At 38.8% G+C, this 12,954-nt stretch overlaps 2 protein-coding genes across 2 annotated transcripts in view; one reads left to right on the forward strand and one right to left on the reverse strand.

Annotated features, from left to right (window-relative positions):
- Positions 1 to 12,954, reverse strand: part of LOC111868066 (TBC1 domain family member 31) — a 46,145-nt gene that overhangs the window by 1,138 nt on the left and 32,053 nt on the right. The window lies entirely within an intron of this gene.
- LOC111868068 (tctex1 domain-containing protein 2) overlaps positions 6,129 to 12,954 on the forward strand; it is a 19,675-nt gene continuing 12,849 nt past the window's right edge. Inside the window, exons 1-3 of the mRNA XM_023858430.2 lie at positions 6,129 to 7,317; positions 10,492 to 10,714; positions 11,668 to 11,816. Of these exons, the coding sequence (XP_023714198.1) occupies positions 10,533 to 10,714; positions 11,668 to 11,816 (331 nt within the window). The 5' untranslated portion in view covers positions 6,129 to 7,317; positions 10,492 to 10,532. The remainder of the gene's footprint in view (positions 7,318 to 10,491; positions 10,715 to 11,667; positions 11,817 to 12,954) is intronic.

Raw genomic sequence — 12,954 nt, forward strand, 5'->3', positions numbered from 1 at the left:
AGATGGCAGTAAGGTTGTCAGCCTTACGCGCTTTACTCCCCAGGAAAATTATTCAATTAATTCCTGGTAGTCATTTCTGTTAGAGGCTGAGTCGACCCCAGGGCCATAGTGTGGCTGGAAGGATCAGGTCAATTGAAAAAAATTCAATGACCTCATCGAGACTTGAACCCGTGATCTTCTGGCTTGTAGCATAGTGCCTCAACCAACTACACTACCATGTGTACTTTCAATTGTATGACAAGCCAATGTGACTATATACTATTCATAACATACTCTGTACTTTAATTATGGTTACAAATATTGTGTGAAACATTTTGATGTGTATGTTAAAAAATGTCTATACTGGGATATATGAATTATCAAGGCGTCTGCTGGAAACATTGATGTTGTCCTTATTCCAAATGCTGCTATAAATTCATCTTACAAATAGGAAAACTCAGGAAATAAGGTTTCTATTTTTGATGCTTTTATTCATGTAATATTCATATCCTTATTCTAAAACATTAACACATATAGATTCTATCCCCTACTTCATGAAGACATTTTGGTAAATGGAAAGTGCTGACATGATATTAGGACTGGTCACATCTGAAATCACTACTACAATAAAACAATCAATATTAGTTATCATGGTAATAAAATTCATTAACTGCACTCCCAATATAGCAACTGGCTAAGGGCTGGACGGCCGAGGGGCTGGAGTTTTGAGTCCTGGTAGGGGAAAAATTTTTCTCCTCTCCATGTTATGCAGACCAGCTCTGGGGCTCACCTGGCTTCCTCCCGTGGGGGTAAAGCAGCTGGAATGTGAAGCTGACCACTCACATCCAACTAGTGCCGAGGTTCAGAATATGTGGATCTATACATCCACTCCCCCATATGTCTTCAAGGCATAGTGCTTAATTAGTTAAACACAGGGACAACTTCAACTGCACCCCCACCCTCTTCCAGCTTTAGATTATTACTTCTAAAAAATAGATCATTGTGTTACTATTATGTTCGTGATATTTGATATCATTTTATGACTTCTTGAAATTTGGTCTGCATATTTCTTATGGTAGGAATAATTGCTAAATATTTTTAAAGATTACTTTATGTCTTCAAGTAAACTGAAGTTCTTGATCAATTGATATATTCTGAAAGTAATTATACCTCAGGTTTTTTTTTTTTTGAGAATTCCACGTGGATAATTCAGAACAATCAGTATCAAAGTACTGGCCATGCATAAAAAATCGAAAATTAGGCGTCTTGAAATAGTATGTTCTGTAATTCAAAGTTAAGCACAATATTATATGCATATGTCAGGCAATTACCTTTTCTACTCAAGTGGTTTATCACTGTCTTCACAGTTCTCTTGTGTTGTATTTCAATGTGAAAGAACAGTGCTGTGGAATTCGAGGTTTGCATGGCAATGAAAATTAAGATTGTGGTGTTCTGGGTTATAACACTGCATAGTTTTGTAGGTGTTACCAAGCAAAGGCATTATAGGAAATGATATCCTGGCTCCTGAGCAGTATGGTTTTTGTAAGGATGTATCTACACAAACCGCAGTCTTTAATCTAACTGATACTGTTCTTAAAGCATGGAACAATAAGGAGTTTGTGGTAGGTATTTTTTGTGATCTGATAAAGGCCTTTGATTGTGTCAGTCATGATCTGTTGATTCAAAAGTTGAAGATTAAAAAGTCAAAGGGCCTATTTTGAAATGGTTGGAGACTTATTTAAAAAATAGAATGCAAAGAGTAGTGCTGCATACTTGTAACTCGACTACTACAATCTCTGAATGGAAATCTGTAAGGTTTGGTGTTACCCAGGGATCTGTCTTGGGGCCACTGTTGTTTAATGTTTATATTAATGATTTCCCAGGTACTCTTAAGGACATAGCACGTACTATTTTGTACGTGGATGACACAACAATTTTAATTACCTCAAATGACCTAAACTCTTTGAATATTAAATTAAATAGAGTTATGACTAGGTTTTCAAGCTGGTTTTGAAATAACAATCTGGTACTTAATTTGAGTAAAACTCACCTGATTAAATTTGTGACTCCTAAATCTCCAGAGTATACATTATTGGTAACATATAATAATTTTAGACTTAAAGATGTTGATAAAGTTAATTTTTTAGGTATGTATTTAGAGTGTCAATTTAATTGGAAAAAACAATCTGAAAAATTATTATAGAAACTGAATACAGCCTGTTTTATGCTCAGGAAGTTACAGTCCCTTGTCAGTGAACAAGCTCTTCGAATGGTCTATTTTTCTTATTATCAGTCTCAGCTTGAATATAGTATTAGATTCTGGGGTTCTTCTCAGGTTATGAAAAGTTTATTTGCTGCCAAAAAAAGGGCGATTAGGGTTATGCTTAGATTGAGTCCTGGAAACTCGTGCAGAGAAGATTTTAAGAGGTTGGGTATTTTGATGGTTCCTAGCCTATATATCTACGATATCTACGAGATATTATATATATATCTCGTATTCTATATTGATGTTTGTTGTTAGAAATTGCAATTTTTTTCAAACCAACAGTAATATTCATCATATAAACACTATAGACAGTTCGGAAAGCTACATGTGTCATCAGTGAGATTATCTTCAATCCACAGAGGCGTGTTATATTCATCCATTATGGTTTATAATAATCTTCCTCAAAATATACAAAGGATGAGTGATAATGTGAAGATTTTTAAATGCACGCTGAAGAGTTTCCTCACAAAAAATGCTTTTTATTCAATAGATGAATATACTTCTGCTAAGCATGTACAACATTTAATAACTGTATTCCTTGGATTTTGTTTATGAATGACAATGTAAATTATGGTTAATTGGTGCTTTTGGTTGTGTGTGGTTGTTTTTGCTGTTGACATGATTGTACTTCTGCAATAAAGTCTTATTTTGACGAGTTCAATATCCGGTCCAATTGGGACAACGGATCAGTGAATTTATGAATTATGTATGTGACTTCTCAGGGGTTACATCTGCTTCTGCCAAGCTGGAGGCTGGAGGATGAAGGAAGCAGGTTCCTCTAAAATGCTAGTAACCACCTCCAAAACTAACTGCATAGTGTTAAAACCCAGAACACTACTGAATATTATTGCAACTATTTATTTATTTATTAATTTCTGATCTAGACACTTTTATTGTAATGAATCTCATTACTTGCTGATTTTGCAAGATCCTGTATTTTTATTGCTAGTCATGTATTTTTATATAAGATTTTACTTGGCAAAGGAGATATAGTTTAAGCCTTTATAAGTGATAATTTTAAATAAGTGATTCAGAAATGTAAGTCATTCCATAGAAAACATTCTGTGTAGCTCAGACCCATCAAATGATGATGCATTAGTATTAGTTTCCATTCCTGCAGAATACACTGTGTTCAGTCCAGTGACAAATTTTTGTTGTAAAATAAAGAACCACTAATTTTACACAATGTAATCAACCCTTTTCTTCCTGAGTCTCTCTTTTTTGGCTTCTTTAGAAAAATGCATGAAAGGCTGTAGATGTATGTATGTAAGTGAACATAAACCGAACCTAATCTAATCAATCAGTATATGACAAAGAATGTATATGAACATCTGTACCAAGGAAATGATTGAAATTATTTATGACTCTGTGAATATCATATCACTGCCATTTTTTATCCTTCAAAAGTTTTGCATCATAAATTCCACAAGAGTTTCAGGCATGCTGACCCATACTGTCAAAATCTGGCACTAAGAAATTTCACAGTAATATGGTATTCCATGGTACATGGTATCGAAACTGTCAAGATGTCCTGTGATAGTGTTGTTTGTCAATTTACTGTAACATTTTTCATCTCTTTAGATAAATGTGCTTGGAGTAAGTGTATTTTTATCAATGTAAGTCTATAGAACAGTGCATGATATTTTAGTAGGCTTACTAACAATTGTAATGCCATACAAATGCAATTATACCACATGAATTGTGATTTTTTAATTCGTTGATATACATGTATATATGAATGTAAAAAGAAGATTAAAATGTTTTTTTTTGTCATTTAATAGAATTTAACAACAGATAATAGGAAATACAAGTCATTACCTCTGCATGATTTAAATTTGAATTAGGACAGGTGTACGATTAGTCCACTGTGTCAGATAAGATTCTACATGATCTGAGATACTGGCAACTGATAATCATACTTAAATCTCAATAAACTTAGGCACATTGGATTTATACGATGTCTATAATTGGGTTTATAGATATTTTACATAAAACTAGAACAATCTTAACACATGATGAACTGTACATGCTATTGGTCATCCTCCTCCTATTCATTGACATGAGAAATTTAAATTCAAATAGTCACAGTGTGAGTAAAATCCAGCCTGTAAGATAGTTGCTATACCGACTAAGCCATCCTGGCTCTATACAATCTGAGAAACTGAAAGCATCATTAAATAAATGAATAATAAATATTGCACTTATCTTGATGACTGTTTACTAAACATGAACAAATATCCTACATAAAAGGTAGAGACAAATAATTTTTCTTTATGTTTCATCTGTTCGGTTTGGGTATGTTGCTGCTGGTCCTCATCAGCACAGTAATACTTGGTACTGGATCCTGCAGGGCTCATGACCACATTTTTTTGTCTCATGACTCTGAGAGTTGTGTGACAACTGTTAGTTCTCTCTCGCTTAAGCGCACGCACGCGCACACACACACACACACACACACACAACATTCTTTCGGCGATGTTGGGAAAATTGCCGCTGGTTCTCGTCAGCACATGAGTTTTCTGTTTTTTCTCTTTCCTACAGCAGACCTAATAGAGAATGCACAAAGGCAATGCGTTATTTACCCCATTCCTTTGCCAGTATACACCCGGAAGGTAAAAGAAATGAAGTTGTCCCTGTGCTTAATTAATTAGGCACCACGAGATGAAGAAATAGGTTAGCAGAGGTATAGTTCCACCTCAGCACTGGATGGATGGGACTGGCCAATTTCAACCCCTGTAGCCATACTCCCAAGGTAAGAACCCTGGTACCGATTGTATAGGGGACTGAGTGGGCCCCAGAGCCGGTATGGACGCTGTGGAGAAAAGTCTCTTGCCCCTGCCATGAATCGAACCCCGATTCCTCGGCCATCTACTCCACAGCCCGTCACTATACCGACTGAGTTATCTCGACTCTATATACATCCCATAGACATAGACATTAAAATAACAGAAACATCACAACACGTATGTATCGGCAAGGCTTACACGAATCTTCAGTTATGACAAAATCGTTATGTATTAGGTTTGAAACCATACACGAATATCAGTTCTTATAATAAAATAAATGTTTTTAGTTATAACAATTACGAGGGGGTACCCAAAAGAAACCGAACTTATTTTTTTAAAACTTATTTATTCAAATTTTAAGCACAAACCTTCAGTCCCTTTCAAAGTACTCTCCACTTACACTAATACACTTGTCTAGTCTTTTATTCCATTTTTCAAAACATTGTCTAAATTCATCTTTTGAGATGCTTGACAGCGCCTCCGTCGTTTTTTTCCTTCACCTCAGCAACATCAGCAAAACGCTGAAAAAAAGTTTTGATCATTTCGGGACTCTTCTTTCAAAGCACAGCATGCTTCCACGCGACCTTGTTTTTGTTCAGCAGTCGTGGCACGAATTTCGCAAGCCACCCTTTTCATTCCCAAATCTTCTGTCAAAATTCGTTGAACTGAGCTCCAAGTCACTCCCGACAGCTCCACAATTTCTTCAATGGTCCGTCGTCGATCTTCCTTGATGATTTCACTATTTTTTTCAACATTTTCATGTGTTCGGGCCATTGCAAAAACGACGATCATACAGAACAGCTGTCACTATAAACTCTGCCGAAACTAGTCCTTACCTTCTGAAGCAACGGTAGTCGGCTTATCGACTCAGGAATGTTAGCTCTATGCGCTCATAGCGGCAAAACGCGATACTACAAAAGCTCTGCCCACAAAAAAAAAATAGTTCGGTTTCTTTTGGGTACCCCATCGTATATATTTAATTTTTATGGAAGTCTTAAAATGTTTCAAAGGGCACACCAATCCGGAGAGAGGGACTAGTTCTATCGATTGTGCCAAACTGGGTAGGTTTTACCTGAAGACCGAGACAAAATTCAATCTCCGAAACGTTTTGGAATATAAACAGGGCGGTGTTTTGAATAAAAACAGGACGAGGGATAATGTTCAGAAAACCAGAAGAGATGTACATCAAGGTAAATCTAGGTCTTGAAATAATGTTATAAAGCTCGAAAAGAATGGGCTGTTGCTATGGATGGAAATCGTTGGGTCTTTCATATCCTAGATGTTTCAGCCTAAAATCTTTCTCGGATATAGAGGCTGGAGACCTATATGTTGCGCTTCAACAAGTCGAGGCAGATAAGGAATTGTGCGTGATTTAATTAACGGAACAGAAAAATATGTGTCAGCGCTAGAATTTAGGACAATAAATCAAACTTCGGCTTCCAAACAGAAAGCAGCAGGATCCGAAGCACATTTCAAGAACCCAAATAAGAAATTAGCATCTAAAATGAAGGTCATGGTTCTAAAGCAAAATCGAACAGCGAAGTACAGATTCGAGAGAGGTCCAAGTCTACTGAAAAAGTACAAACATGGAACTTAGAATACAGAAGACGAAGAGGTCTATCTTCTGGGATATAACGCCGTGTAGTCCTGTGAAAGCCAAGTGACGTTTCGGAGGTCTGACAAAGAAGCAGTCTAAAGCATTAGCAAAAGAAGTATTTCGGGCACTCCAGATACCATGCTCCTGGTGGCATTCACGAGGAAATGTAACCGAAAGTGAGTATTCTGCAGTTCCACTCCTTCGCCTGCACGAAGACGTGTCGCACAATTATTAGTGACTAATGTATTAATATTCGTGCATTTCATGTTACGAACTAAGGCATGAATTCATGGATATTTTTCAGAAAATGAACTGTATATACTCGTATGAGTACTACTCAGATACTAGCTTCAACACTGCAGACCCTACATAGGTTTACTGGCATATAAAATACAACAGATGACGGAATATATTAATAGATTTACGCTAAACACATGTGTCTGGTGTTTAGGCATTCGCTCTATCGATCGCCAAACGTCGCAACACACAACGCCGATCGTAATACGTGTAATTTTCATTCAGGCGCCCACGTTGCCAGGAGGTGGATAAGAAAGGGTACAGAACATTTCCACAAGCGCACCCTTAACGTCATTATAAAACTTCACGAGAGTTGTTTCATCACACAAGCACATCCATGTGGAGAAAACTATATATATGAAGAATTGTAACAGCAAGTTCCTAGGTGAAAAGTAAGTACCACATTATGTACTATTATGGGCGAAGCAAGAATTATTTTCCTGATGGAGGGCATAAAAATTTCGCAGTCGAGTTAGTCAGTTTTCGAAGGACAGCAGCGAGAAATCGTACTCACAAACTTATAATAAGCCGTTTAAGACCATCTTTAGTAATACAGAAAGTGCAATGTTTATTACTGATACTTGATACACTTCCATCTTTTATTCATTTTTGATTTTTTGGAAACTCCAAGAGCGGAAGATGCCTAGTCCCCCTCCCCGGCGCCCATGCATGATCATTAATATATTTAAAAAAATGATTTGAGGATGACGTTTCTGATATTTGTACCTTATTCGTCTTATTGGTTGGGAAGTTGAAAAATTGTCTTTAATCAGAACAAATTAATGCTGGCAAGTTGATCACAGAGAAGTTCAAGATATTTAAAGAAAAACACCTCAGAATACTGTCATATTACACCAAATGTAAATATCAGAAATGTTAAACAACATTAAGGTCCATAATTTCCGTTCAGAATTAATTTCTAGACGTTTGGTAGGACTTTCTGGAAGGGGGGGGTCACTCAATGGCATCCATCTGCACAGAATTATATTAACAGGAAAATAAAAGGCGGACATACAAATACGCCGAGGGTGAGGTTCGCGACGCCATTGTTGCAGCATTCGAAGGCATTACAACCTTCAGACCACGCGGCCACTGAGCTATGGTTTAGCGTATTCATGGGGCGAATATGAAAAATTAATATAGGCCTTCTGGTTAAATCTGGCTGAGAAATTTAGACCGGGTGGGGGAAAGTACACAGAGCTCTGATGGGAAACTTGGGGGGCGGGGGCTGAAACGATCACTGTGGAAGTAAAAGTAAAAAAAGTAAAGCTATCCCTGTACCAGGCCGTGAAGGCCCATAGGGTTGTGAGATGTTGAGGCTCCCACATTATCTAGACAATCGGCTCAAAGATGGCGGTAAGGTTGTCAATCTTAAGCGCCGGCCGCGCTTTACTCCCCAGGAAACTTATTTAATTAATTCCTGGTACACATTTCTGTTAGAGGCTGAGTGAACCCCAGGGCCATAGTGCGGCTGGAAGGATTAGGTCAATTGGAAAAAATCCAATTACTTCATCGGGACTTGAACCCGCGACCTTCCGACTTGTAGCATAGGCCCTCAACCAAACACGCTACCGCGTACCCCTGGTCGCTGTGGACGTGAGAACTTAAAGACGATAATACGAGTATTAAAACTGGTCTCAGAAAATGAGGTTGAAGTGAGAAAAACAGATGCAATTTGCCTCAGGGTAGGCTCGAAGAGCATAGCGAAACCTTGTAGTTTAGCAGAAGGAGAGGTAATAATCAGTCACTTAGTTGTTTAATTAAATTTAATTTAACCGAATGTCGTGGCCGAGTGGGTAGCATATCCTACTTCGTATTCGGGAGGCCCCGTGTTTCGTCAAGAAGCCCGGAAACCCTGACTGGAGCTGCTAATTATTCTCACAGTCCCTTCAGGCAAATTCCGGTTAATGCCTCAAACTAGGCCACGACAGCTTCTTTCCATATCATCTATTCTGTAGCCTTTAGTCCGCAAGCGAACTATACCGACCGAACGACCGCCGTTTGTCGGCGAAGTTAGTGCCATCTTTTACGGATAGAGGATGTCGCGTGGTCAGCGCGACGGATTCCCACGGCCGTTAATTTCGGTCTTATAGACCGGAGCCGCTACTTTTCCATTCAAGTAGCTCCTCAATTATCCTCACGAGGCTGGGTGGACCCCGTTCTAGACCCACTACTTCACAGAAAAACTGGTAGCGCCGGGAATCGAAGCCGGGACCTTTGGATCTGTAGGCAGGAACTCTTACCACGAGACCACAGAGGCGGTCTTCCAGATCATCTACATTTCGTTATTTAGTAATCATCCTGCAATTCGAAACTCTACAGTCTAAGCTATAGTTCTCTGTCACATAACTTAATTAACTCTGTTCCGTTACACAGTTCCCTTTCGTTTTCCTTCCAATGTCAAATATATCGCAAAGTGGAAACGTATCTGCTTTCTGTATGTTTTAAGTTCCTAACACCAATTAGGCCACTGCACAAATTATACTTAATTTTCGTTTATGTATGCGTTGGTGGTGAAAGTTGTCTTTCCCCGCTTCTTGCCAATTGATCGGGACTATGTTCCTCGCACAACATGTTACAATCGATGTGGCCCTCACACTAAACGTCGGTCCCTTTCGTGGGAGGAGGGCGATAACGGGTCGAAAACAGGAGACGATCAGGTAAGGTAAAGCTATCCCTGTAAGAGGCCGTGAAGGCCCATAGGACTGCGAGTCCAACTGGGTCCACTCTCCAACTGGGTCCACTGATTGGACTATTGTACCTGCCCGGGTGATTATGATGATGGAGAATTTGGTGGAATGAAGATTGGCAGGGGAAACCGAAGTACTTGGAGAAAACCCGCCCCAGCGCCACTTCGTCCACCACAAATCACACTTGACCAGACCTGGTATCGAACCCGGCCCGCCGCGGTGGGAAGCCAGCGACTAACCGCTTGAGCTACCGCGCGGCCTTCGAGGCTCCCATACTTTACAGACAATCGGCTCACAAATGGCGGTGAGGTCAGTCTTAAGCGCCTGCCACCCTTTATTTCCAGGAAGATTCCTAGTATTCATTTCTGTCAGAGGCTGAGTCGAACCCAGGGCCATAGTCTTTCTCCGGTCCGAGTTCCTTGGGACTCATGACCATCTTTTACTGTCTCAGATTTGAGACTTCCTTTTTCATCACCTCCTATGGCTTGCAGAGTCACGGTGGAGGTATTCAACCCCGCCTCCACATGGGTGTAACTCAAATGACCAACTTTGTCCCTTTATAAGCCCTTGGCATGGACCACACAGCAAAACACAGCATCTCTATTGTTGAGAAGGCTTGTTTACTGATCCGTTACCTAGCAATGGATGTCCTATTGTTGGCCCCAGTGGGAATGCGTTTACCGAGTCGTTGCTTAGCAATAGGTCTATACGTCTATTCATACAGGCTGGTTCAGCCATTCAAAAGTTGATGGGGGGGGATACACATACACAGAGAGCATGGTGATCATATAAGCCTAATTATGTTTTTTCAAAATATGGACAGTAGGCTAAAAATTGTTCTACAAATTACTAGTGTGTTAATGTATTTTGTTTCAGCCATGTTTGCTGCTAGGTGAGTGCTAGTCTTAATTAAAGACATGAACACGTACCGCCTGGAGGCCAAAACTCCATTCAAGCCGGATCACGTAAATCAAGTGATTCGCACCCTCATTGACAATGAGCTGGATGGTGTAAAATATGACCCTGAAACTTGTGCCAGGCTGTGTCTGACCTTGTCTGCAGAACTGCGATCCAGGGTCAAGGTCCTGGGGTATGATCGGTGAGTAGATTATTCTCATTTTTGGAGAAATAAAAGTAATTCCATTCCTTCCATATCTAAAAAATCACCATCTATACTGTCATCTCTTTCTTAGCTTGTAATGGAGAAATCACTGTCATTGCTAGAATAATTTTCAGAATCTCTTCCCACCATCAAATATGATTAGAATTTTTCTGTCAAATGACCCCTGACATGAGGCTTGAACTTAGTTTGCACATTTTCCATAATTAAAGTTAACATATTTGGATAAGAAAAGGTGCTGGAGGCTCTTTCTTTAGAGACAAAACAGCCGTAGTATGAAGCTGACCCCTCACCTCCAACTACTGCCGAAGATAGTTTTTTTTGGAGTAGGGTGAGACTGAGTCCACTTGGTATGTCAGCCACTAACGGGTCTATTGTACCAGCCCCAGATGATAAATGATGAGTGTGGAGCAGTCAGTGGATTGCGAATTGGCAGGAGAAACTGAAGTACTCTAAGAAAACCTGCCTCAGTGCCACTTTGTCCACCACAAATCCCACATGACCTGACCTGTGCTCGAACCCAGCCCACTGTGATGGGAAGCCAGCAACTATCTGCCTGAGCTATGGTACGGCCTACTGTCAAAGATAAGAATACCACATAATTTTATCTCCAGTCTCCCTAGAAGCTTTCATGACACTGTTTCTTAATCAGTTATTTAATGATGCCGTCAGTCCTGTGATAATATACATGTAGCATCAGTGACAGGATGACCAATGAATGTGGAGCAGTTGATAGAATAAGTATTAGCAGGGGAAACTGAAGTTCTCAGAGAAAATCTGCCTCAATGCCACTTTGTCCACCACAAATCCCACATGACCTGACCTGGTCTGCTGCAATGGGAAGCTGGCAAATAATTGCCTGTACTGTGGCATGGCCTTCATGGCATGGTTATTATGGATAAGGGCTAGTATACTTTTTGTGTATGTTACAGGTGCAAACTAGTGTGCACAGTGGAAATTGGAGAGAAGTGTTCACAGAGTGTGTGTTCTGTGGTCAGGTTCCTCTGGGATGTTGATCGTGACAATTATGCTTTCTACACATATGAAAACACACATATCTATGCAGTGGCATGTGTGTATGGTGTGTACTATGAATGAAACTTCATGCTTATTCAACAGTCAGTGAATTATTTCAAATTACATTTATCTATAAATATATCAACACAATTTTTATATAAAATAATATATATTATATTCGGATATTAACATTTATAATTTCATTTACTTTATATTAAATGTTATCATCAAACAAATTTATAAATACTTTTTTATGTTTTACTAATTACTGTAAATATTTCATTTCACATGTACAGAAGTAACTAATTTCTTGTACAGCACTGTCCCTGAAATATCTCGCAATTCCATCATGAATGGAAACATTCCTAATGCTATTATGCACATGTGTGCAGAATGACAAACTGGTAACGTCGCGGAAACTCCCTATTCGTTCTTGCCAAATGCCAAGCGATATGAATCCTATTACTGCCATTTTCTTTACATCACAATATGGTGTCCTACTGAATTCTGATATCAGACCCGTTTTCCAATTAAACACCTACACAGATCATCATACTTAAATGAGAAATTGAATTCTAAATTCCTATGCTCTTTCTACTACACACAGTATAAAGATACAACAGGAAATTTTAACATTTTCTGGCTACATTGCAATGTCAGTCACATAACAAAGAGATATAAAGCTACTGCAATAATGTCTTATTCCTATATAAGAAATCAAATTGTTGGGGCTGTCTTTCGTACAGATGGAATTGTTACTTTGGTTTTTATAAAACATCTATGATTATCTTATTACAAAACTCATGTCAACTGTAGTTATTTTCGTAAGAGCAACATTATGCATTGTTATTTGAATATCTCCCTTCACATGAAATATCAACTTCTGCTGTCACATTCTAGACATGGCTCAATGTGTATCACAGACATGCAACAGCATATGCCTATATGAAGGGACCATGTTTCATTTAGTATACAGCAAATCAGTTCACTGTGTAAAAATAAAACATCTGACCTTATACTACAAGCTCTTACATGATTTAACAGTGCATATAAGGAAGAATCAGAGCATTAAATTAGATATAAGGATGAGAACAGGAAGAATATAGAAGGATGTACTTTGGCTAATTAAGGGGTATCACTCTAGGACTTCAATTTAACACAAATTATACACTGAAGGATTCAGTTCTGTAATCTGGATGAAC

This window comes from Cryptotermes secundus, unplaced genomic scaffold (genome assembly GCF_002891405.2).
Source record: "Cryptotermes secundus unplaced genomic scaffold, Csec_1.0 scaffold864, whole genome shotgun sequence".
NCBI classification, from domain to species: Eukaryota; Metazoa; Arthropoda; class Insecta; order Blattodea; family Kalotermitidae; genus Cryptotermes; species Cryptotermes secundus.